The sequence below is a fragment of the Salvelinus namaycush genome, chromosome 36 (genome assembly GCF_016432855.1).
Source record: "Salvelinus namaycush isolate Seneca chromosome 36, SaNama_1.0, whole genome shotgun sequence".
NCBI classification, from domain to species: Eukaryota; Metazoa; Chordata; class Actinopteri; order Salmoniformes; family Salmonidae; genus Salvelinus; species Salvelinus namaycush.
Window position 1 is genome coordinate 18270734 of NC_052342.1, and position 21720 is coordinate 18292453.

General features: G+C 48.1%; 1 protein-coding gene across 6 annotated transcripts in view; it reads right to left on the reverse strand.

Moving 5' to 3' along the window:
• The window catches only part of LOC120030187 (myotubularin-like), a 49857-nt gene that overhangs the window by 13300 nt on the left and 14837 nt on the right, over nt 1–21720 (reverse strand). For 3 of the 6 annotated variants that reach the window (XM_038975535.1, XM_038975533.1, XM_038975534.1), the window contains 13 exons: nt 19549–19621; nt 18368–18462; nt 10003–10113; nt 9579–9680; nt 8582–8665; nt 8052–8201; nt 7680–7865; nt 6519–6704; nt 6242–6397; nt 6117–6164; nt 4632–4724; nt 4295–4408; nt 689–865 (listed from right to left, as the gene is read on the reverse strand). In XM_038975535.1, the coding sequence (XP_038831463.1) occupies nt 689–865; nt 4295–4408; nt 4632–4724; nt 6117–6164; nt 6242–6397; nt 6519–6704; nt 7680–7865; nt 8052–8201; nt 8582–8665; nt 9579–9680; nt 10003–10113; nt 18368–18462; nt 19549–19600 (1554 nt within the window). In that variant the 5' untranslated portion in view covers nt 19601–19621. Of the gene's footprint in view, nt 1–688; nt 866–4294; nt 4409–4631; nt 4725–6116; nt 6165–6241; nt 6398–6518; nt 6705–7679; nt 7866–8051; nt 8202–8581; nt 8666–9578; nt 9681–10002; nt 10114–18367; nt 18463–19548; nt 19623–21720 lie in introns of those variants that run through there. The other 3 variants (XM_038975536.1, XM_038975537.1, XM_038975538.1) reach the window with 2 other exon arrangements.

Sequence of the window (21720 nt, forward strand, 5' to 3'; positions counted from 1 at the left end):
AACTCTCACAGAATGTAGGTCTGCATTGAACACCACACATTGGCTGCTACTGTAGGCTGAATGATAGAACAGCTATTTCCATGTTAAAATGTTATGGGATGCATTTTCTCCATTGTTTTTAATGGTAGGCCACTCTGGTAGGGCTACATTGTGATCAAATAGCCACAGTAGCCTACTTGGTCACTGTTATAACGAACTTAAAAGTGGGTACAGCCTGTGTTCACAATAAACGTGTGCCAGAAGTTGCACAGAATTTTCACAACGTTCAAGTTTGCGCTCAGCAGACCTGAAATTTGCTCAGTAATGAAAAACAATTAGAGGGAACATTGATCACAAGATAACCCCAACTCTGATTGGCCAGACTGTTTGGCTGTACAGTTTGTTCAGTGCTGTGTCCAGTGTTGTAGCTAAATCCCAACAGCGTTAAGTTAGATGGCATTTTTAAAAATCATATTATTGATCCATCATTGATTCACTACTTTCCACAAATCTAAAAGCATTGTATTGGTGGAGGCAGGGGCCTTTTTAAAATCAGTGAAGGGAAGTGAACAAGTGTACACTTCGGTAGGAAGAAGTGATAATTCAGACATACTGTAACAAAAGTACCTTTTGTCGAATGCGAGGGTTCGACCGGATACTGTAACCACAGACATTCTATTGTAACTTAATTTTATTCTATTAAATGTACCTGTTGTCGAATGCGAGGGTTCCAGCGGATGTAGTAAGTCACCCAGAGTTCTAGGTGTCTCATGCTGGCTACAGGGTAGAGGACTCGATTGGACTCTGGGGTGTAGAAGGGGTTCTGGTAGAAGGACAGATCACTGTTTACCAACGACCACAGAGACACCGTCTTAGACCGCAACTCCTGGAGAGAGCGAGAGGGGGGGGAGAGAGAGAGAGAGGGGGAGAGGGGGGGGGGGGAGAGAGAGAGGGGGGAATAATAATTTAGGAGGGTTAGAGAGAGAAGTTAACCAATGACCACAGAGACACTGTCTTCCACCACAACTCCTGAAGAAAGAGATGGAGAAGATCATTAATATGGTCTTTTAGCAGACACTTTTATGCGCAGCCGTAAGCAGGAAACATAAATCTCTTCAGTATGACCCGTTTGAATCAAACCCACAAATGATCTGAGCCATCGGTATCAGAGGGAATATGAAGGATTCTGGAACAATAATTCGAGTCTTATGGAGACTCTCGTCTGTGTCAGAGAGCATTATTACGGCCACTCAGAACCAGTGATGCGTCCCATCGCTCTTCTGCTCTACTTCACATGATCAAGATGGAGGGAGGAGGGGAGGTGGAGGGAGGAGGGGAAGTGGAGGGATGTGGAGGGAGGGAAGAGAAAGACAAAGAAAGGGTATGAGATTGAGGTAGAGCAGGGGTGTCAAACTAATTTCCCCATCGGGCCGCATTCAGTCTTCACAGAGGTCCGAAGGGACATATTTACTATGTTATCTGTCTCGCTTTCATTTGGATGACTGTCAGCAAGCTGGGCAGAGTGAAGAGACTGTCAGCAAGCTGGGCAGAGTGAAGAGACTGTCAGCAAGCTGGGCAGAGTGAAGAGACTGTCAGCAAGCTGGGCAGAGTGAAGAGACTGTAAATGACTGTCAGCAAGCTGGGCAGAGTGAAGAGACTGTAAATGACTGTCAGCAAGCTGGGCAGAGTGAAGAGACTGTCAGCAAGCTGGGCAGAGTGAAGAGACTGTCAGCAAGCTGGGCAGAGTGAAGAGACTGTCAGCAAGCCGGGCAGAGTGAAGAGACTGTAAATGACTGTCAGCAAGCTGGGCAGAGTGAAGAGACTGTCAGCAAGCTGGGCAGAGTGAAGAGACTGTCAGCAAGCTGGGCAGAGTGAAGAGACTGTCAGCAAGCTGGGCAGAGTGAAGAGACTGTCAGCAAGCCGGGCAGAGTGAAGAGACTGTAAATGACTGTCAGCAAGCTGGGCAGAGTGAAGAGACTGTCAGCAAGCTGGGCAGAGTGAAGAGACTGTCAGCAAGCTGGGCAGTGAAGAGACTGTCAGCAAGCCGGGCAGAGTGAAGAGACTGTAAATGACTGTCAGCAAGCCGGGCAGAGTGAAGAGACTGTCAGCAAGCCGGGCAGAGTGAAGAGACTGTCAGCAAGCTGGGCAGAGTGAAGAGACTGTAAATGACTGTCAGCAAGCCGGGCAGAGTGAAGAGACTGTAAATGACTGTCAGCAAGCCGGGCAGAGTGAAGAGACTGTCAGCAAGCCGGGCAGAGTGAAGAGACTGTCAGCAAGCTGGGCAGAGTGAAGAGACTGTAAATGACTGTCAGCAAGCCGGGCAGAGTGAAGAGACTGTAAATGACTGTCAGCAAGCCGGGCAGAGTGAAGTGACTGTAAATGACTGTCAGCAAGCCGGGCAGAGTGAAGTGACTGTAAATGACTGTCAGCAAGCCGGGCAGAGTGAAGAGACTGTAAATGACTGTCAGCAAGCTGGGCAGAGTGAAGAGACTGTAAATGTAGGTCCATTATCATTCTACACAGTTTGGATTTGGCTTTGGTCATTAAAATGTCCATTGAGCACCACCCACGAGCCTGATTGAATGGGCTCGCGGGCCAGATGACATGTAAAATAGAAGGTAAATAGTGAGTGAGGGTTGGCAGAGAAAAATATTGTAGAGGGATGGGAAAGACCCAGCTAACACATTTAGTTAACTGGAAGTTGTGGGAACGTTCGTTTTTGGTTCCCCCATTGGGAACATTACTTTAAATAGAATCCAGAGGAAACCTGCTGAAAACATTATGCTGTCCTGAAATTCCCACCTAAACAACCAAGGCTCTCACCAAGCTCTAAGAAACATACGGTTCTCAGAATGTTATGTGCTAGCTGGGAATTGGAGAGTGCAATGTAAGACAAATGTAGAAAAGACAGGCAGAGAGAAGGTCACACACAGTCAGAGAGAGACAGAGAGAGACAGACGTTGGCATCCATGGCACTCTTACAGTTGAAGAGGAAGGTTCTGAAGACAGACAGACACACAGCTAGCCAGACAGACATAATTTTTTGTTGACACAGTAAAATATTGGGATATTATTATTATTATTATTTTTTTTTAAATTTTATCCCCTTTTCTCCCCAATTTTCGTGGTATCCAATCGCTAGTAATTACTATCTTGTCTCATCGCTACAACTCCCGTACGGGCTCGGGAGAGACGAAGGTCGAAAGCCATGCGTCCTCCGAAGCACAACCCAACCAAGCCGCACTGCTTCTTTAACACAACGCGCCTCCAACCCGGAAGCCAGCCGCACCAATGTGTCGGAGGAAACACCGTGCACCTGGCCCCCTTGGTTAGCGCGCACTGCGCCCGGCCCGCCACAGGAGTCGCTGGAGCGCGATGAGACAAGGATATCCCTACCGGCCAAACCCTCCCTAACCCGGACGACGCTAGCCCAATTGTGCGTCGCCCCACGGACCTCCCGGTCGCGGCCGGCTGCGACAGAGCCTGGGCGCGAACCCAGAGACTCTGGTGGCGCAGTTAGCACTGCGATGCAGTGCCCTAGACCACTGCGCCACCCGGGAGGCCCTGGGATATTATTTTTGACGATATATCGTATCGTTTTAACAATATCGCAATATACATTTTTATACTAGTTGGCTATACCTGCACCAAAACGCCAATATGTTTCCTTCATAGCTTGTACTCCATATTCTTTTAAAATAGAGGGCCAATTTGTTTTCAGAACTTTTATTTCCATGACTGATTAAAACTCATTTTCTCATGTCTTGTCCCTCTGCAGCAGACATATGGTGAACGACATGCTTGGAACATCTAACCGCAATAAAAAAATAAAATAAAAATATTGCATTATCAAATCGCAAGACATATAGAATTGTGAGAATTGCAATAAATAACATATTGGCACCTAAGTATCGTGATAATATCGTATCGTGAGGTTCCTGGCAATTCCCAGCTCTAACAGGTAATTTACATTGGTACGCTCACAGTTGTAGAGGAAGGTTCCAAAGACAGACAACTTACGTTAGTGTCCCTAGCACTCTCACAGTTGTACAGGAAGGTTCCAAAGACAGACAACTTACGTTAGTGTCCCTAGCACTCTCACAGTTGAAGAGGAAGGTTCCAAAGGCAGACAACTTACGTTAGTGTCCCTAGCACTCTCACAGTTGAAGAGGAAGGTTCCAAAGACAGACAACTTACGTTAGTGTCCCTAGCACTCTCACAGTTGTAGAGGAAGGTTCCAAAGGCAGACAACTTACGTTAGTGTCCCTAGCACTCTCACAGTTGTACAGGAAGGTTCCAAAGACAGACAACTTACGTTAGTGTCCCTAGCACTCTCACAGTTGAAGAGGAAGGTTCCAAAGCGACAGCTGAACAGGTGGTCCAGGATGGTCACTAGGAGACGCTCGTTAAACTCAAACGCTGTCGGGAACTGGAAGAGAAGGGGAGAGAGAGGTTTAAACCCATAGGCTTTTTCTCAGTAAATTCTTCCTCCATTCCTTGCATCCGCTCTCCTCACTTCCTTCTCAATATGCATTGGAGAAGAAGGTTCGAAGGGAGGGATCTTGGACCATCTCTTCCAATACAGTTGAAGTCAGAAGATCGTGAAAAGACAAATGAAGATAAAGCTCTACACAGGTGTGTCCTGTTCCTACCTGTTTGGTCATCTGCCAGACACAGTCTATGAACTGTACAAAGATAGGAGACCTGTCCTGATCAGCATGGTTCTTATCACCGTGTCCTATCCTCTATAGAGACAGAGACACAGAGAGAGAGACACAGAGACACACACAGAGAGAGCGAGAGAGCGCGAGAGAGAGAGAGAGAGAAGAGAAAAATAGTCAAACAGTGCAAACAGATTCTTATTACCTCTAGTTAGGTCTTCCTGGTCATTCTAAATTCAAAAAAGGCACTCGTACATCTGAGCCATCATAGTCGCAGGTGCACACTTTGTTAGAATAATTAGGAAATGCACATTGTAACGCTTGCTTATTTTCCCTCGACTCCAACCCCATTGGATGTATTGAACGGAGGTGGGTGGAGCAGTATCTACACAGGGGTGCAGGTTGTGAACACTCACAAACGCTCTGACGAAGGCCTCGAGGCCGATACGTAAAGCTCTGACGAAGGTCTTGAGGCCGATACGTAAACCAATGACTAAGGTCTTGAGGCCGATACGTAAAGCTCTGATGAAGGTCTTGAGGCCGATTCGTAAAGCTCTGACGAAGGTCTTGAGGCCGATTCGTAAAGCTCTGACGAAGGTCTTGAGGCCGATACGTAAACCAATGACTAAGGCCTTGAGGCCGATACGTAAAGCTCTGACGAGGGCCTTGAGGCCGATACGTAAAGCTCTGACGAAGGCCTTGAGGCCGATTCGTAAAGCTCTGACGAAGGTCTTGAGGCCGATTCGTAAAGCTCTGACGAAGGTCTTGAGGCCGATTCGTAAAGCTCTGACGAAGGTCTTGAGGCCGATTCGTAAAGCTCTGACGAAGGTCTTGAGGCCGATTCGTAAAGCTCTGACGAAGGTCTTGAGGCCGATTCGTAAAGCTCTGACGAAGGTCTTGAGGCCGATTCGTAAAGCTCTGACGAAGGTCTTGAGGCCGATTCGTAAAGCTCTGACGAAGGTCTTGAGGCCGATTCGTAAAGCTCTGACGAAGGTCTTGAGGCCGATTCGTAAAGCTTAATAAAGAGCAGTGATGAAAGCAAGAGCAGCGTGCAGGTTTCTTCTTTTTTCTCATCTTCCTGGTCATTTATCTGGTCATTTTCTGGTTTATCTTCCTGGTCATTTATCTGTACACAATATTGGTCAGTTTAGTTGCTTCCCATCACAGGAGGTTGGTGGCACCTTAATTTGGGAGGATGGGCTCGTGGTAATGGCTGGAGCGGAATTGTTTATCCAAGTAGCAGGCCATTTCATTTTACTCCGTTCCAGCTATTATTCTGAGCCGTCCTCCCCTCAGCAGCCTCCACTGCTTCCCACAGATCATTTGGTCCCCAGTTGACAGCACAAATAAAGAACCTCTATGACTGAAAACTCTTCATTATCAGAGTTCAAATTCTTCAATACAACAGATTGAGCTAAACCCTTTTTTCATTCTCATCATAAACTGAGTGATTGCCTTGGAACAGGGTGGACTTACATTGGCAAACTTGTGTCCGAAGCTGATCCACTCCTTCTCCAGCAGCACCTGGAATCAATCAATCACAAATCAAATGTACTTTATAAAGCTCCTTTTACATTAGCCGTTGTCACAAAGTGGTTTACCTGGAATCCTCTCAGGGTGCGGTAGTGGCTGTCCAGCATCAGCATGGCCAGAGAGGTGAGCTGGGCCGTCCGGTCCCACCCATCACTACAGTGGACCACCACAGAGTTACCACCCGATATCTTGTCTGCTACTTGGATGGCTCCAGATATGACCAGCTAGAGAGCGACAGAGAGAGATTCACTACAGAGGACCAGCACACTGTTACCCCTCCACTGATCTGCTAGCTGGCCGGCTCCAGAGAGGAGAGGGCTGTGGGAAGTGTGTGTACCCCACTACCTTGATGTGTTCTAGCCAGTGTGTAGACTCCAGACTGGACAGCCAGTGCGACTCCTCTACGTTGGGATAGACAATGTCTTTTAGCTTCTTCAGGGACTCTCTCATCACGTGGATGTTGTGTATGTCTAGAAACACCAGCTCAGCGTTCTGATATGCATCGTCACCCTCGTAACCCCCACCTGTGGCCTAGAGAGAGGGGATAGAGGTCAGAGGTTGAAGAGTCATCATTCATGGACAAAAATGGAGAATCACAGGCCCCGTTTGAAAATGCGAAAAAATATATATAATTCTTCCCTCCCTCTCTTGACGCTATCACTGGGCTGCATGTTATAAGAATTTGTTCTTAACTGACTTGCCTAGTTAAATAAAGGTTAAATAAAAAACATTAAAATAAATGTGGTTGGATAAATGAAAGTGAGGTTTCACCCATGGAAATGCAGTATTTTATTCTATGGTTTTCACCCTATACGGCTTTGACCAATCCAACATGGTCAGACCAGGGATTACTTCAAGGAGGGAAGGATTAAAACAGGGTTGATTGTAAATGCGTCGGGGTTGTGGTCAGCTGTTGAAACACACTGCAGGTCAGGGGAAGCTAGTTGTTAAAAGCATCTCACTGGTAGGAATATTATATAGATTGCATTCCATATTAGTAATTTGAGTCCAAACATTCCATTTCACTCTGAGCGGGGTGCGGTGGACGTTGCGTCACACCCCAACACACACACACACACACACAGTGTAGTTGCTGTGTCCTCTTAGCTTCTAAACTCTACCTCCTCACTTCTTACTTCTGACACCAGCATACAATGTAGGAGACAACTAGCAAGAGCCTACAGTGAACAACAAAAGAACACAGTCCATCTCTCTACGGAAGACAACACCGGACCAAACCAAAAGACCTACTTCTAAATCAACCCAGAGAAAAAGAGAAAGAACGTCATGAATCGCTTAAAAGATTCTCTGGGAAGTACTCTTACAAGGAAGCCAGACACGTACCTAGACAAGTCCCACGTATCCATGACATCTCTGTCTGGATGATCCATGAGGCCCACACCTGCACACCGCCTCCCAGCAGAACCCAACCAATGCACCTCATGAGACTCATGACTCCTTTTTACACAGACATGACCTTTCGACTTTTAACATTTGACCCCTGACCTTGTTGGCGACGGCGTTGACGCTGGGCCGTGCGTCGTAGATGGTGAGCTTGGCAGTGCCGTTAGCCTCCCGGATCAGGTCCAGGTAGCGCTCGTCATCCTTGTTCCTCTTCCCAGACATCCCCACCAGGGGCTGGGAGCAGCGGCAGATAACAGCCTGGTTCTCACGGTGGATCCACGACAGCACCTAGAGGATGGGGGGGGGGGGGGGGGAGACAGAGAGGGTTAGGTAGGTGGAAGTGGGGTGGAAGAAAGTCAAAGAGAAAGAACAGAGGGATAAAGAGAGATGGAAGGAGAGAAAGGAGATATGAAAGGGGGGAAAGGACAGCAGGAAGAGGGTGAGGAGGGTGGGACGAGGGGGAAAAGGACTCACGGGTATGCGTCCTCTGGACCTGAAGGTACACACTTTCCTCAGGTCTTCCTCTGTAGCTTTGAATGGAACCACCAGTATGGTGGGGTAGGTGTCGCACAGCTCATAGTTGGCATTGATGAACGTGACACGCCACTTGTCATTGGGTAAGCCCTGGTGACGGGGGAGACAAACAGCCAATCAGAGAAGAGATTGCAGGCTGTGACTCAGCATTATTGGTGATATTATATGGTTAAAACAAGAGGATTCTAATATACCACAACGCTTTGCATAAATGAGGAATAATCCTAAACAACGGGACTAGCTATGCTAGTTGAACTGCGCTGGTCCCATGAATCGGTTTATTTTCAAAAGCTTCGTGGTGGAATGATTAGGTTGTCTTTACCTAGGTATCTTCAAGCGACAGAAATTAAGCAGACTAAGTGGCCGAGTTAGAAGCTGGGATATTGGATCTATCCCAACACAGACAACAACCTAGAAGACTGGCAATAACAATGTAATGACACATTTAGTAAGACAATGATAAGTCCTACCTGCCGTCTGAACTCTTCCATGGGCTTGTACACACTCCAGCCATTCTCTTCAAATTTCTCTTGACTCAGGTACGCAAACAGAAGCTACAGAGAGCGAGAGAATGGGATTGACTTTACCAAGGTTTTATTTGTCACGCAAACATGGGAGAGCTTCGCTAAGTCAACTGCTTTTTGTGAGTGATTGTTTGTTGACTCAAATCAAATTTTATTTGTCACATACACATGGTTAGCAGATGTTAATACGAGTGTAGCGAAATGCTTGTGCTTCTAGTTCCGACAATGCAGTAATAACCAACGAGTAATCTAACCTAACAATTCCACAACTACTACCTTATACACACACAAGTGTAAACTCTTCTCTAATGATGTGCAAAGACTAGGGCTGTCTCGACTAAAAAAAGAAATCTTGGTCGACCGAGAGTAGTCTTCTTTCCACCAATCGATTGGTATAAATCTTAAAACAAGTATTTTTCCAAATACACACCCTGTTTGAATAAATTAAACTATATGTAGGCTACAGAGCTTGTCTGATGCTTTAAGCACTGCGATTAAAAATTGAAGACACACAAATGACTAAAGAGAGAGCCAGAGATCAATATAAACCAGAAAACCTGTTCCCGACCCCCCTCCTCCCGCCGGTATTCACAGATTCTACCTTTAAGCTCCTGAAGTTGCCAGTAATAGGCTACACAAGCGGTCGGCAACCTTTTCCATTTGGAGTGCCAAGTTATCCTACCATTTCTACTGATCTGCGTGCCAGTTATGGCTTTCATATGCACATTTTCGTGGAACAGTTTCATTTATAATAAGTCTTCATATCTGAAAATCAATGTCATGTGGTTAATCAATATAAATAAATATTGCCCTAGCAAAGACAAATAACAGGATACCGCAAACAGATCAACTCTAACAAAGCTCTTGTACAATCACAGTTATGATACAGTTCTTACAAGGCGGTAATGATATCAGGTGACTAAATGAAAAGGTGTGTACGTACCAGACCGTGGGATAGGGGGAAGGCATATTTAAACAGGATATCAAAGATGTCCCTTCTACTGTGGCCCTCTTGTTTCAACGCAAACCTCAGGTTCCTCATGTCCTGTTGGGAGAGACGTACATTAACAACCGTTAAGACGGATGGATGGACGGACGCACGCACGCACGTTAACACAGACACACAAAATGCTGTCAGTACAAAATAAATAGCTGTAATCTTTTTTGATGTTGAAACTTCCTGATCCAAGACTGGAATGAACCTTTCTGAACACAATGTTCCAACATCTCAATTTCCTATAAAATAAAAAAAAACACTGTTTTTATACAGTGGTTTAGTCCTAGTCTGGTTGTCAGATCTAGTCGGCCTGAACCAGTATGTACGTATATTCATAGGGGTGGGTCAGGACCATGACGCAGTATCTGACCTTGCAGGTGATGTCCAGCCCGTATGAGTTCTCCCCCCGACTGGAGGCTCCGCCCATCTTCTCCACACGGCCAATGGCACCCAGCGGAACATCCAGAGTCACCGCCGGGTCCTGTGATATCACACAAAATACAGACATGTGATTGGCCCTGCTGGGAGTCCAGTGATATCACAACAGAATACAACATAGGTGGAAGATGGGTCCTGCAGTGGTTGAATTGAAATAAAGACATCGGTATTGTGAGGCTGTATCACACCAGGCCGTGATTGGGAGTCCCATAAGGCGGCGCACAATTGGCCCAGTTTTGTCCGGGTATGGCCGGGGTAGGCCGTCAATGTAAATAACAATTTGTTCTTAACTGACTAGCCTAGTTAAATAAAGGTTAAATAAATAAAATGTGTAATGTGAAGTATACTCTTGAATAAATTTTAGGTAGCTAATATTTCACCTGCAAGATTAAGCGGCTTAATTAGCAAAGCATAGGCTTAAATGGTAGACATGGGATTAGTAGGAGGTGCTTACATCAGTTCAGTTTTTATTTTACCAGGTAAGTTGCCTGAGAACACATTCTCATTTACAGCAACAACCTGGGGGATAGTTACAGGGGAGAGGAGGATGGATGAGCCAATTGTAAACTGGGGATGATTAGGTGGCCATGATGGTATGAGGGCCAGATTGGTTAATTTAGACAGAACACCAGGGTTAACACCCATACGATAAGTGCCATGGGATCTTTAGTGACCACAGAGAGTCAGGACACCAGTGTATCATCCCATCTGAAAGACAACCCCCTACACAGGGCAATGTCCCCAATCATTGCCCTGGTGCATTGGGTTATTATTTTAAGACCAGAGAAAAGGGTGCCTCCTACTGGCCCTCCAATACCACTTTCAGCAGCTTCTGGTCTCCCATCCAGGGACCGACCAGGACCAACCCTGCTTAGCTTCAGTGGCAAGCCAGCAGTGGGATGCAGGGTGGTATGGTGCTGGCTAAGCCACCAGAGTACATGGTGTGTGTGTGTGTTAAAATTGGTGAGGTCAGCATATTGTTAACGTGTTGTCAGGTGTTGCATTACAGAGAGTGGAGTCTACATCCCAAATGGCTCCCTATTCACTACTTTTCACCAGAGCCCTGCGAGCCCTATGGACCCTGGTCAAAAGTAGCGTACTATGTAGGGAATAGGGAGCCATTTTGGACAGAGACTGGAATAAAGAGCCTTGCTGCTGCATCCCTGTAATAACCTACTCCATCACTGACACACACACAGTCAATAACACACACACACCTCTCAGCCTGACTGATGATCTGGTAAAGCCAAACTTGGGTCCTGCATTTCTGCTACATCTAAGATTATTTAACTATCCATCCCTCTCTTCTCCTCTCCGTAACCATCCCTCTCTTCTCCTCTCCGTAACCATCCCTCTCTTCTCCTCTCCGTAACCATCCCTCTCTTCTTCTCTCCGTAACCATCCCTCTCTTCTTCTCTCCTTAACCATCCCTCTCTTCTTCTCTCCTTAACCATCCCTCTCTTCTTCTCTCCTTAACCATCCCTCTCTTCTTCTCTCCTTAACCATCCCTCTCTTCTTCTCTCCTTAACCATCCCTCTCTTCTTCTCTCCTTAACCATCCCTCTCTTCTTCTCTCCTTAACCATCCCTCTCTTCTTCTCTCCTTAACCATCCCTCTCTTCTTCTCTCCTTAACCATCCCTCTCTTCTTCTCTCCTTAACCATCCCTCTCTTCTTCTCTCCTTAACCATCCCTCTCTTCTTCTCTCCTTAACCATCCCTCTCTTCTTCTCTCCTTAACCATCTCTCTCTTCTTCTCTCCTTAACCATCCCTCTCTTCTTCTCTCCTTAACCATCCCTCTCTTCTTCTATCTCACTGTCACCAACGCCCTCACACCTCTCCAATTGAATTGACTGTTCAAAACACTAGTGGTGCCAGGAGAAAGAGACAGATTAAAGAGATGAGGTAGAGAGAAAAGAGAGAAAGGGATATGGGGTTCCCCTCTTTTTGTTGTGTTGGAGATTAACTTCTGTTGTCTGAAGAGTGAAAGTGAATCTCCAAGTGGATTACACCTACAACAGGGTTTCCCAAACTCAGTCCTGGGCCCCCCCGTGCACATTTTGGGTTTTGTCCTAGCACTACACAGCTGATTCAAATATCCAACTCATCATCAAGCTTGGATTATTTCAACCAGCTGTGTAGTGCTGGGGCAAGAAACTAAATGTGCACCGAGTTTAGGAAATGCTGACCTGGAGTCTAGGGGGGCTGACTCCATTTTGTCGATTGTTTGGTCAAAAGGCTGTTGGTCGACAGATTGTTTTTAGTCAAGCAGTCGCAAATTGATCTTATTTAAAATTGGAAAAAAATGTCACACGAGACACCCGTCTGATTCGTGCCAGTCTCAGTGTACGAGTGTGGAAGCCGCAGGAATGGCACAGTCCATCAGTCTAAGACAGGCATAGGCATCTTAAATCACGCGAGGGTATTTACCTTGGCATGCCAAGCAATTCAGAATTGCATTTTCCTAAACTATTTCATAGTTTCCCATAAATGGCTACTGCATTGGACCGGACACCATTTGTGAGAGTATTCCTTAGGCCTGTGAAGATAATGTGTCTTGGGTATAAATTTAAAATGTTGAGTTAAGGGGGGTGTGTGGGGGCCTCCCGAGTGGCACAGTGGTCTAAGGCTCTGCATCGCAGTTGCCACTAGAGATCCTGGTTAGAATCCAGGCTGTAGCAGCCGGCCCCGAACGGGAGACCCATGGGGTAGCGCACAATTGTCCCAGCATCGTCCGGGTTAGGGGAGGGTTTGGCCGGCAGGGATGTCCTTATCCCATCGCGCTCTAGCGACTCCTGTGGCGGGCCGGGCACAGTGCATTCTGACACAGTCACCAGGTGTAAGGTGTTTCCTCCGACACATTGGTGTGGCAGGCTTCCGGGTTAAGCGGGCATTGTGTCAAGAAGCAGTGCGGCTTGGTTGGGTCGAGTTTCGGAGGACGCATGGCTCTCGACCTTCGGCCTCTCCCGAGTCCGTACGGGAGATGCAGCGATGCGACAAGACTAACTAGCAATTGGATGCCATGAAATTATGGAGAAAAAAGGGGAAAAAGTAAGATGCACAAGGCAGGTCTCTCTCCAGAATGTACTCTCTCCCGCCAATTTGTGCGCATTCATTGTTTCATAACTTGTGTGAATTGTTTGTCCCCATATCATCACTAGTACAGCTACCTTTAATTCACATAATTTCTAATCTACAATGTTTGTTTGGTTATGGTAATTTATGTTAATGCATCCAATATATTATTAATAGAGTAGATTACTGTTGTCATTGTCAGAGTTCAACCTATGCTACACTTGTGAGAAACAAGGTTTTGTTCATTTCATTCCATTTTACCAGTTGTCAATTTATTCATTGTCTTTTGTTTGGAGCGCTCCTGACAATGTTGAATAAGGACACACACATGATTCCGCATTGAAGTAGGCCTGAAGTAGTCTACCTGGCCTGTACGCAAAGGTATAAATGTGCACAAACAGTTGGGCTTAAAGCATCAGACAAGCTCAGCACATACAGTTGATTAGAACACATAGGGTGTGACAGTATTTGGAAAAATACGGGGGGGACGACACACAGCCACGTTGCTTTATTTAAGACTGTAACCATTAAACCCACCAACACGTAACACTTGATTAAGCAAGTTGAGGTGGACCGTCTCGCAAGTGGTCCTCAAACACGGCTTCCTTTCTTCCTGTCCTCCCTCTTCTCCATGCCCCTCTTCCTGTCCTCCCTCTTCTCCATGCCCCTCTTCCTGTCCTCCCTCTTCTCCATGCCCCTCTTCCTGTCCTCCCTCTTCTCCATGCCCCTCTTCCTGTCCTCCCTCTTCTCCATGCCCCTCTTCCTGTCCTCCCTCTTCTCCATGCCCCTCTTCCTTTCTTCCTGTCCTCCCTCTTCTCCATGCCCCTCTTCCTGTCCTCCCTCTTCTCCATGCCCCTCTTCCTTTCTTCCTGTCCTCCCTCTTCTCCATACCCCTCTTCCTGTCCTCCCTCTTCTCCATACCCCTCTTCCTGTCCTCCCTCTTCTCCATGCCCCTCTTCCTGTCCTCCCTCTTCTCCATGCCCCTCTTCCTGTCCTCCCTCTTCTCCATGCCCCTCTTCCTGTCCTCCCTCTTCTCCATACCCCTCTTCCTGTCCTCCCTCTTCTCCATGCCCCTCTTCCTGTCCTCCCTCTTCTCCATGCCCCTCTTCCTGTCCTCCCTCTTCTCCATGCCCCTCTTCCTTTCTTCCTGTCCTCCCTCTTCTCCATGCCCCTCTTCCTGTCCTCCCTCTTCTCCATGCCCCTCTTCCTGTCCTCCCTCTTCTCCATACCCCTCTTCCTGTCCTCCCTCTTCTCCATGCCCCTCTTCCTTTCTTCCTGTCCTCCCTCTTCTCCATACCCCTCTTCCTGTCCTCCCTCTTCTCCATGCCCCTCTTCCTGTCCTCCCTCTTCTCCATGCCCCTCTTCCTGTCCTCCCTCTTCTCCATGCCCCTCTTCCTGTCCTCCCTCTTCTCCATGCCCCTCTTCCTGTCCTCCCTCTTCTCCATGCCCCTCTTCCTGTCCTCCCTCTTCTCCATGCCCCTCTTCCTGTCCTCCCTCTTCTCCATGCCCCTCTTCCTGTCCTCCCTCTTCTCCATGCCCCTCTTCCTTTCTTCCTGTCCTCCCTCTTCTCCATGCCCCTCTTCCTGTCCTCCCTCTTCTCCATGCCCCTCTTCCTTTCTTCCTGTCCTCCCTCTTCTCCATGCCCCTCTTCCTGTCCTCCCTCTTCTCCATGCCCCTCTTCCTTTCTTCCTGTCCTCCCTCTTCTCCATGCCCCTCTTCCTGTCCTCCCTCTTCTCCATGCCCCTCTTCCTATCCTCCCTCTTCTCCATGCCCCTCTTCCTGTCCTCCCTCTTCTCCATGCCCCTCTTCCTGTCCTCCCTCTTCTCCATGCCCCTCTTCCTGTCCTCCCTCTTCTCCATGCCCCTCTTCCTGTCCTCCCTCTTCTCCATACCCCTCTTCCTTTCTTCCTGTCCTCCCTCTTCTCCATGCCCCTCTTCCTGTCCTCCCTCTTCTCCATGCCCCTCTTCCTTTCTTCCTGTCCTCCCTCTTCTCCATGCCCCTCTTCCTGTCCTCCCTCTTCTCCATGCCCCTCTTCCTTTCTTCCTGTCCTCCCTCTTCTCCATGCCCCTCTTCCTGTCCTCCCTCTTCTCCATGCCCCTCTTCCTGTCCTCCCTCTTCTCCATGCCCCTCTTCCTTTCTTCCTGTCCTCCCTCTTCTCCATACCCCTCTTCCTGTCCTCCCTCTTCTCCATGCCCCTCTTCCTGTCCTCCCTCTTCTCCATGCCCCTCTTCCTGTCCTCCCTCTTCTCCATGCCCCTCTTCCTGTCCTCCCTCTTCTCCATACCCCTCTTCCTGTCCTCCCTCTTCTCCATACCCCTCTTCCTTTCTTCCTGTCCTCCCTCTTCTCCATGCCCCTCTTCCTGTCCTCCCTCTTCTCCATACCCCTCTTCCTTTCTTCCTGTCCTCCCTCTTCTCCATGCCCCTCTTCCTGTCCTCCCTCTTCTCCATGCCCCTCTTCCTGTCCTCCCTCTTCTCCATGCCCCTCTTCCTGTCCTCCCTCTTCTCCATGCCCCTCTTCCTGTCCTCCCTCTTCTCCATGCCCCTCTTCCTGTCCTCCCTCTTCTCCATGCCCCTCTTCCTGTCCTCCCTCTTCTCCATGCCCCTCTTCCTGTCCTCCCTCTTCTCCATGCCCCTCTTCCTGTCCTCCCTCTTCTCCATGCCCCTCTTCCTGTCCTCCCTCTTCTCCATGCCCCTCTTCCTTTCTTCCTGTCCTCCCTCTTCTCCATACCCCTCTTCCTGTCCTCCCTCTTCTCCATGCCCCTCTTCCTGTCCTCCCTCTTCTCCATGCCCCTCTTCCTTTCTTCCTGTCCTCCCTCTTCTCCATACCCCTCTTCCTGTCCTCCCTCTTCTCCATGCCCCTCTTCCTGTCCTCCCTCTTCTCCATGCCCCTCTTCCTGTCCTCCCTCTTCTCCATGCCCCTCTTCCTGTCCTCCCTCTTCTCCATACCCCTCTTCCTGTCCTCCCTCTTCTCCATACCCCTCTTCCTTTCTTCCTGTCCTCCCTCTTCTCCATGCCCCTCTTCCTGTCCTCCCTCTTCTCCATACCCCTCTTCCTTTCTTCCTGTCCTCCCTCTTCTCCATGCCCCTCTTCCTGTCCTCCCTCTTCTCCATGCCCCTCTTCCTGTCCTCCCTCTTCTCCATGCCCCTCTTCCTGTCCTCCCTCTTCTCCATGCCCCTCTTCCTGTCCTCCCTCTTCTCCATGCCCCTCTTCCTGTCCTCCCTCTTCTCCATGCCCCTCTTCCTGTCCTCCCTCTTCTCCATGCCCCTCTTCCTGTCCTCCCTCTTCTCCATGCCCCTCTTCCTGTCCTCCCTCTTCTCCATGCCCCTCTTCCTGTCCTCCCTCTTCTCCATGCCCCTCTTCCTGTCCTCCCTCTTCTCCATGCCCCTCTTCCTGTCCTCCCTCTTCTCCATGCCCCTCTTCCTTTCCTCCCTCTTCTCCATGCCCCTCTTCCTTTCTTCCTGTCCTCCCTCTTCTCCATACCCCTCTTCCTTTCGTCCTGTCCTCCCTCTTCTCCATATCCCTCTTCTCCATATCCCTCTTCTCCATATCCCTCTTCTCCATATCCCTCTTCTCCATATCCCTCTTCTCCATATCCCTCTTCTCCATATCCCTCTTCTCCATATCCCTCTTCTCCATATCCCTCTTCATTTCTTCCTGTCCTCCCTCTTCTCCATACCCCTCTTCCTTTCTTCCTGTCCTCCCTCTTCTCCATGCCCCTCTTCCTTTCTTCCTGTCCTCCCTCTTCTCCATGCCCCTCTTCCTGTCCTCCCTCTTCTCCATGCCCCTCTTCCTGTCCTCCCTCTTCTCCATGCCCCTCTTCCTGTCCTCCCTCTTCTCCATGCCCCTCTTCCTGTCCTCCCTCTTCTCCATGCCCCTCTTCCTGTCCTCCCTCTTCTCCATGCCCCTCTTCCTGTCCTCCCTCTTCTCCATGCCCCTCTTCCTGTCCTCCCTCTTCTCCATGCCCATCTTCCTTTCTTCCTGCCCTCCCTCTTCTCCATGCCCCTCTTCCTGCCCTCCCTCTTCTCCATGCCCCTCTTCCTGCCCTCCCTCTTCTCCATGCCCCTCTTCCTGCCCTCCCTCTTCTCCATGCCCCTCTTCCTGCCCTCCCTCTTCTCCATGCCCCTCTTCCTGCCCTCCCTCTTCTCCATGCCCCTCTTCCTGCCCTCCCTCTTCTCCATGCCCCTCTTCCTGCCCTCCCTCTTCTCCATGCCCCTCTTCCTGCCCTCCCTCTTCTCCATGCCCCTCTTCCTGCCCTCCCTCTTCTCCATGCCCCTCTTCCTGCCCTCCCTCTTCTCCATGCCCCTCTTCCTGCCCTCCCTCTTCTCCATGCCCCTCTTCCTGCCCTCCCTCTTCTCCATGCCCCTCTTCCTGCCCTCCCTCTTCTCCATGCCCCTCTTCCTGCCCTCCCTCTTCTCCATGCCCCTCTTCCTGCCCTCCCTCTTCTCCATGCCCCTCTTCCTGCCCTCCCTCTTCTCCATGCCCCTCTTCCTGCCCTCCCTCTTCTCCATGCCCCTCTTCCTGCCCTCCCTCTTCTCCATGCCCCTCTTCCTGCCCTCCCTCTTCTCCATGCCCCTCTTCCTGCCCTCCCTCTTCTCCATGCCCCTCTTCCTGCCCTCCCTCTTCTCCATGCCCCTCTTCCTGCCCTCCCTCTTCTCCATGCCCCTCTTCCTGCCCTCCCTCTTCTCCATGCCCCTCTTCCTGCCCTCCCTCTTCTCCATGCCCCTCTTCCTGCCCTCCCTCTTCTCCATGCCCCTCTTCCTGCCCTCCCTCTTCTCCATGCCCCTCTTCCTGCCCTCCCTCTTCTCCATGCCCCTTCTCCTCCATGCCCCTTTTCCTTTCTTTTCATCCCATATTCCAACAACTGCCAACTCCTGTTCAGTACACATATAGTAGGGTGCTATAACAAGCTCAATGCAGATCAGTGATGTGTGGGTGTTGCCCATCTGTCATAGATCTTGGTCTACTTCATTAGGACTCCAATAATACGAGACCACCATATACACTGTATTATAGTGTTTTAATGCCACATCCAGCTAGGGTTAGCCTATAGATCAAACAGGTCTTTGACACCAAGGAGCAAGCATGGGTCTACACTTCTGCAGCAGACATGTCATTTAGACTGACTGGGAATTCTGCTGACTTCAATCTGTCTGCCACAACCACCGCCACAGATGTCTAGGAGTAGATCACCCCTCTAGAGTGTGTGTGTGTGTGTGTGTCACTCACTGCGTCTGCACTCTTGAAGTAGAGTCTGTAGTTAGTGATGAAGACTTTGCCTTTGAGAGCTCCACTGAATGGACATATATAGATGATGTCTTTGTCTGGAGAGAGAGAGAGAGAGGGTGAACGAGAGAGAGGGTGAACGAGAGCAAACGAGAGGGGGAGAGAGAGCAAACGAGAGGGGGAGAGAGAGCAAACGAGAGGGGGAGAGAGAGCAAACGAGAGGGGGAGAGAGAGCAAACGAGAGGGGGAGAGAGAGCGAACGAGAGGGGGAGAGAGAGCGAACGAGAGGGGGAGAGAGAGCGAACGAGAGGGGGAGAGAGAGCGAACGAGAGGGGGAGAGAGAGCGAACGAGAGGGGGAGAGAGAGCGAACGAGAGGGGGAGAGAGAGCGAACGAGAGGGGGAGAGAGAGCGAACGAGAGGGGGAGAGAGAGCGAACGAGAGGGGGAGAGAGCGAGAGGGACGGGAAATGACTTACTAGATACACACACCCATTTCCACCATCCACCCCCACACTGAACAAGCCATGTTGACAATGAACCATATTGTAACCAAACATTAACCACAATACAACACTAACAGCAAGACAAAAGCTGCACTCAACCTGTCTGTACTTTCCACAAAACTTCCTATCATTCTCCTACTCCCCTCTTTTCTTCTTAATTCTCCAAGATATAGCTACCAGAAATGACTCCACACATAGACAGAGAGACAGACAACGAGAGAGAGAGACAGACAACGAGAGAGAGAGACAGACAACGAGAGAGAGAGACAGACAACGAGAGAGAGAGACAGACAACGAGAGAGAGAGACTACTAACAATTCAAGCCGACTTGGTTGGAGAGGTTCTATATTTAGTCTCTCCTGTTACAAAACCAACAGGGTTTCTCTCGTTATATTTACTGTCAACATACTGACACACCAGAACACAGATCAGATTCAAATGTAAAAAACTATCACAACAGAAGTGAAACCAGGTCATTCTAAGATCTCTCCAACAGCTTTAAAAACACAGTTCCCATTAGAAAGGGCCTCGAGTCTAGAGGAAGGCTATCAGACCGAACGTATACAAATATTTCTGTACCTTACTAATAGAATAGAAAGCCGAGAACAGTCTCCCAATGTCCAACAGTGTTAGAATAAGTATCCACAACAACATAAATCACTGGCTTAGAAGAACACAGACCTATGATTCTCTCCTCTCCGGGCAGTAAGCTGCAGTCTGCCAGCAGTTCCATTTTCAGACTCTCTCTGGACGCCTGCAGAGCAACAGAGGGATATTAATATGACAGAAAAACACACAGAGGCAAGTATGACACGACTGTACATAATTACTGCTATTCCTTAGCACTTTTCTTTGTAAAAAAACACTAAATATTACAAGCACTTGTAATCAAATGTTGGCTAAAAACCATTTGGGGGGAACTGAGCAAATGTTTAGGTCGTGAGCGGAAACTTGAAGCTTGTGAGAATTTTGTGCAACTTCCAGCACCCGTTTACAGTGAAAACCTTACAGTTTTAGACAGTAGCCAATAGGATATTGTGGCTATTGGAGCATAATGTAGGTCTACCAACAAAACCAAATGGAGCAAATCCCAGAACATTTTCACATGGAAATAGCTTTTGATGTCTATGATATAGCATATATATGTGGTGTTCAGTGCAGGCCTACATTGCATGAGACTTCAAAAAGTCCTCACATTATGAAGAGCTTGACATTACTAGTTTTGTTGACTTGGTCTGTAACACCATGGACCAAATAGAGGACTGTAATTTGCATTGTATGATTGTATTTGCACACACTGTATATATATTTTTCTATTGTGTTATTGACTGTACGTTTGTTTATGTGTAACTCTGTGTTGTTGTTTTGGTTGCACTGCTTTGCTTTATCTTGGCCAGGTCGCAGTTATAAATGAGAACCTGTTCTCAACTGGCCTACCTGGTTAAATAGAAGGTGAAATAAAACATGATGCGAGAAAACACTTGACAAAATACAATGTATTATTATTACCATACAGAGAATTAGACAATGTGGGCTACCCCTCTGTCTATTGGCTTATTTACATATTCAAGCCTGTCTCTAAAAATACAACACTGCCCCGTTAATTAAGGCATAAGCTTTTTACCTGACTGGCTTTTCAAAAGACAGCTGGAAATGTAGCCTACATGTTTTGTGCTCTTGTAGGAAGCAGTAACTTCCCAGTGCAGACCTATAACTGGGCTAATAACTCGCTAACTAGCAAATAATAATGTACACCTGCGCTCTGAACTGATCTGAAAAGCGCATTCACTCCCAGGTGACTGAAAGACAACTCATGGGCTACCTACCCCTGTTGCGCTCTGCCTACAACAAAATCACAGACTCAATCTTGCAAAGTTACATTTCTTTTGGTTTGTTGCATTGAAAAGGGGTTGATAATGTTGATTCGACCACATAAAACGTTTATCTATTTAGCGTGAACTCGGTGACGTTCTTGTGTCTCTGCGAGGCATTTCTTCTGTGCGCCAGTCCTGCCTTAGAGGGAACATTGCTGGTAATTACACAACATTAAGGACACCTGCTCTTCCCATGACCTAGCTTTCACCTGGATTCACCTGGTCAGTCTATGATCACTTATTGATATCACCTGTTAATCCTCTTCAAAAGCAGTGTAGATGAAGGGGAGGAGACCGGTTAAAAAATGACTTAAGCTTTGAGACATTGGAGACACGGATTGTGTATGTGTTAAGTGCATTTGAACGGGGTATGGTAGTAGGTGCCAGGCGCACCGGTTTGGGTCATGAACTGCAAAGCTGCTGGGATTATAACGCTCAACAGTTTCCCGTGCGTATCAAGAATAGTCCACCACCCAAAGGACATCCAGCCAACTTGACACGACTGTGGGAAGCATTGGAGTCATGGCAACATGTCCTTTGTGGTTTTGTACGCTCAGTGTATTTCTCTGGAGATAATGAGGGGTGTCAGACACTAGTAGAACTGGTCTGTTCACTACAACAGAGATGTAGCCTATATATTTAGCACCAGTCAAAAGGTTCAGAACTACTACTCATTCAAGGGTTATTTATTTATTTTTTACAATTTGCTACATTGTAGAATTACAGTGAAGACATCAAAACTATAAAATAACACATATGAAATCATGTAGTAAGCAAAAAAATAGTGTTAAATCAAAATGTATTTTATATTTGAGATTCTTCAAAATAGACACCCTTTGCCTTGATGACAGCTTTGCAGACTCCTGGCATTCTCTCAACCAGCTTCATGAGTTAGTCACCTGGAATGCATTTCAATTAACAGGTGTGTCTTGTTAAAAAGTTAATTTGTGGACTTTTTTCCCCTTCTTAATGCATTTCA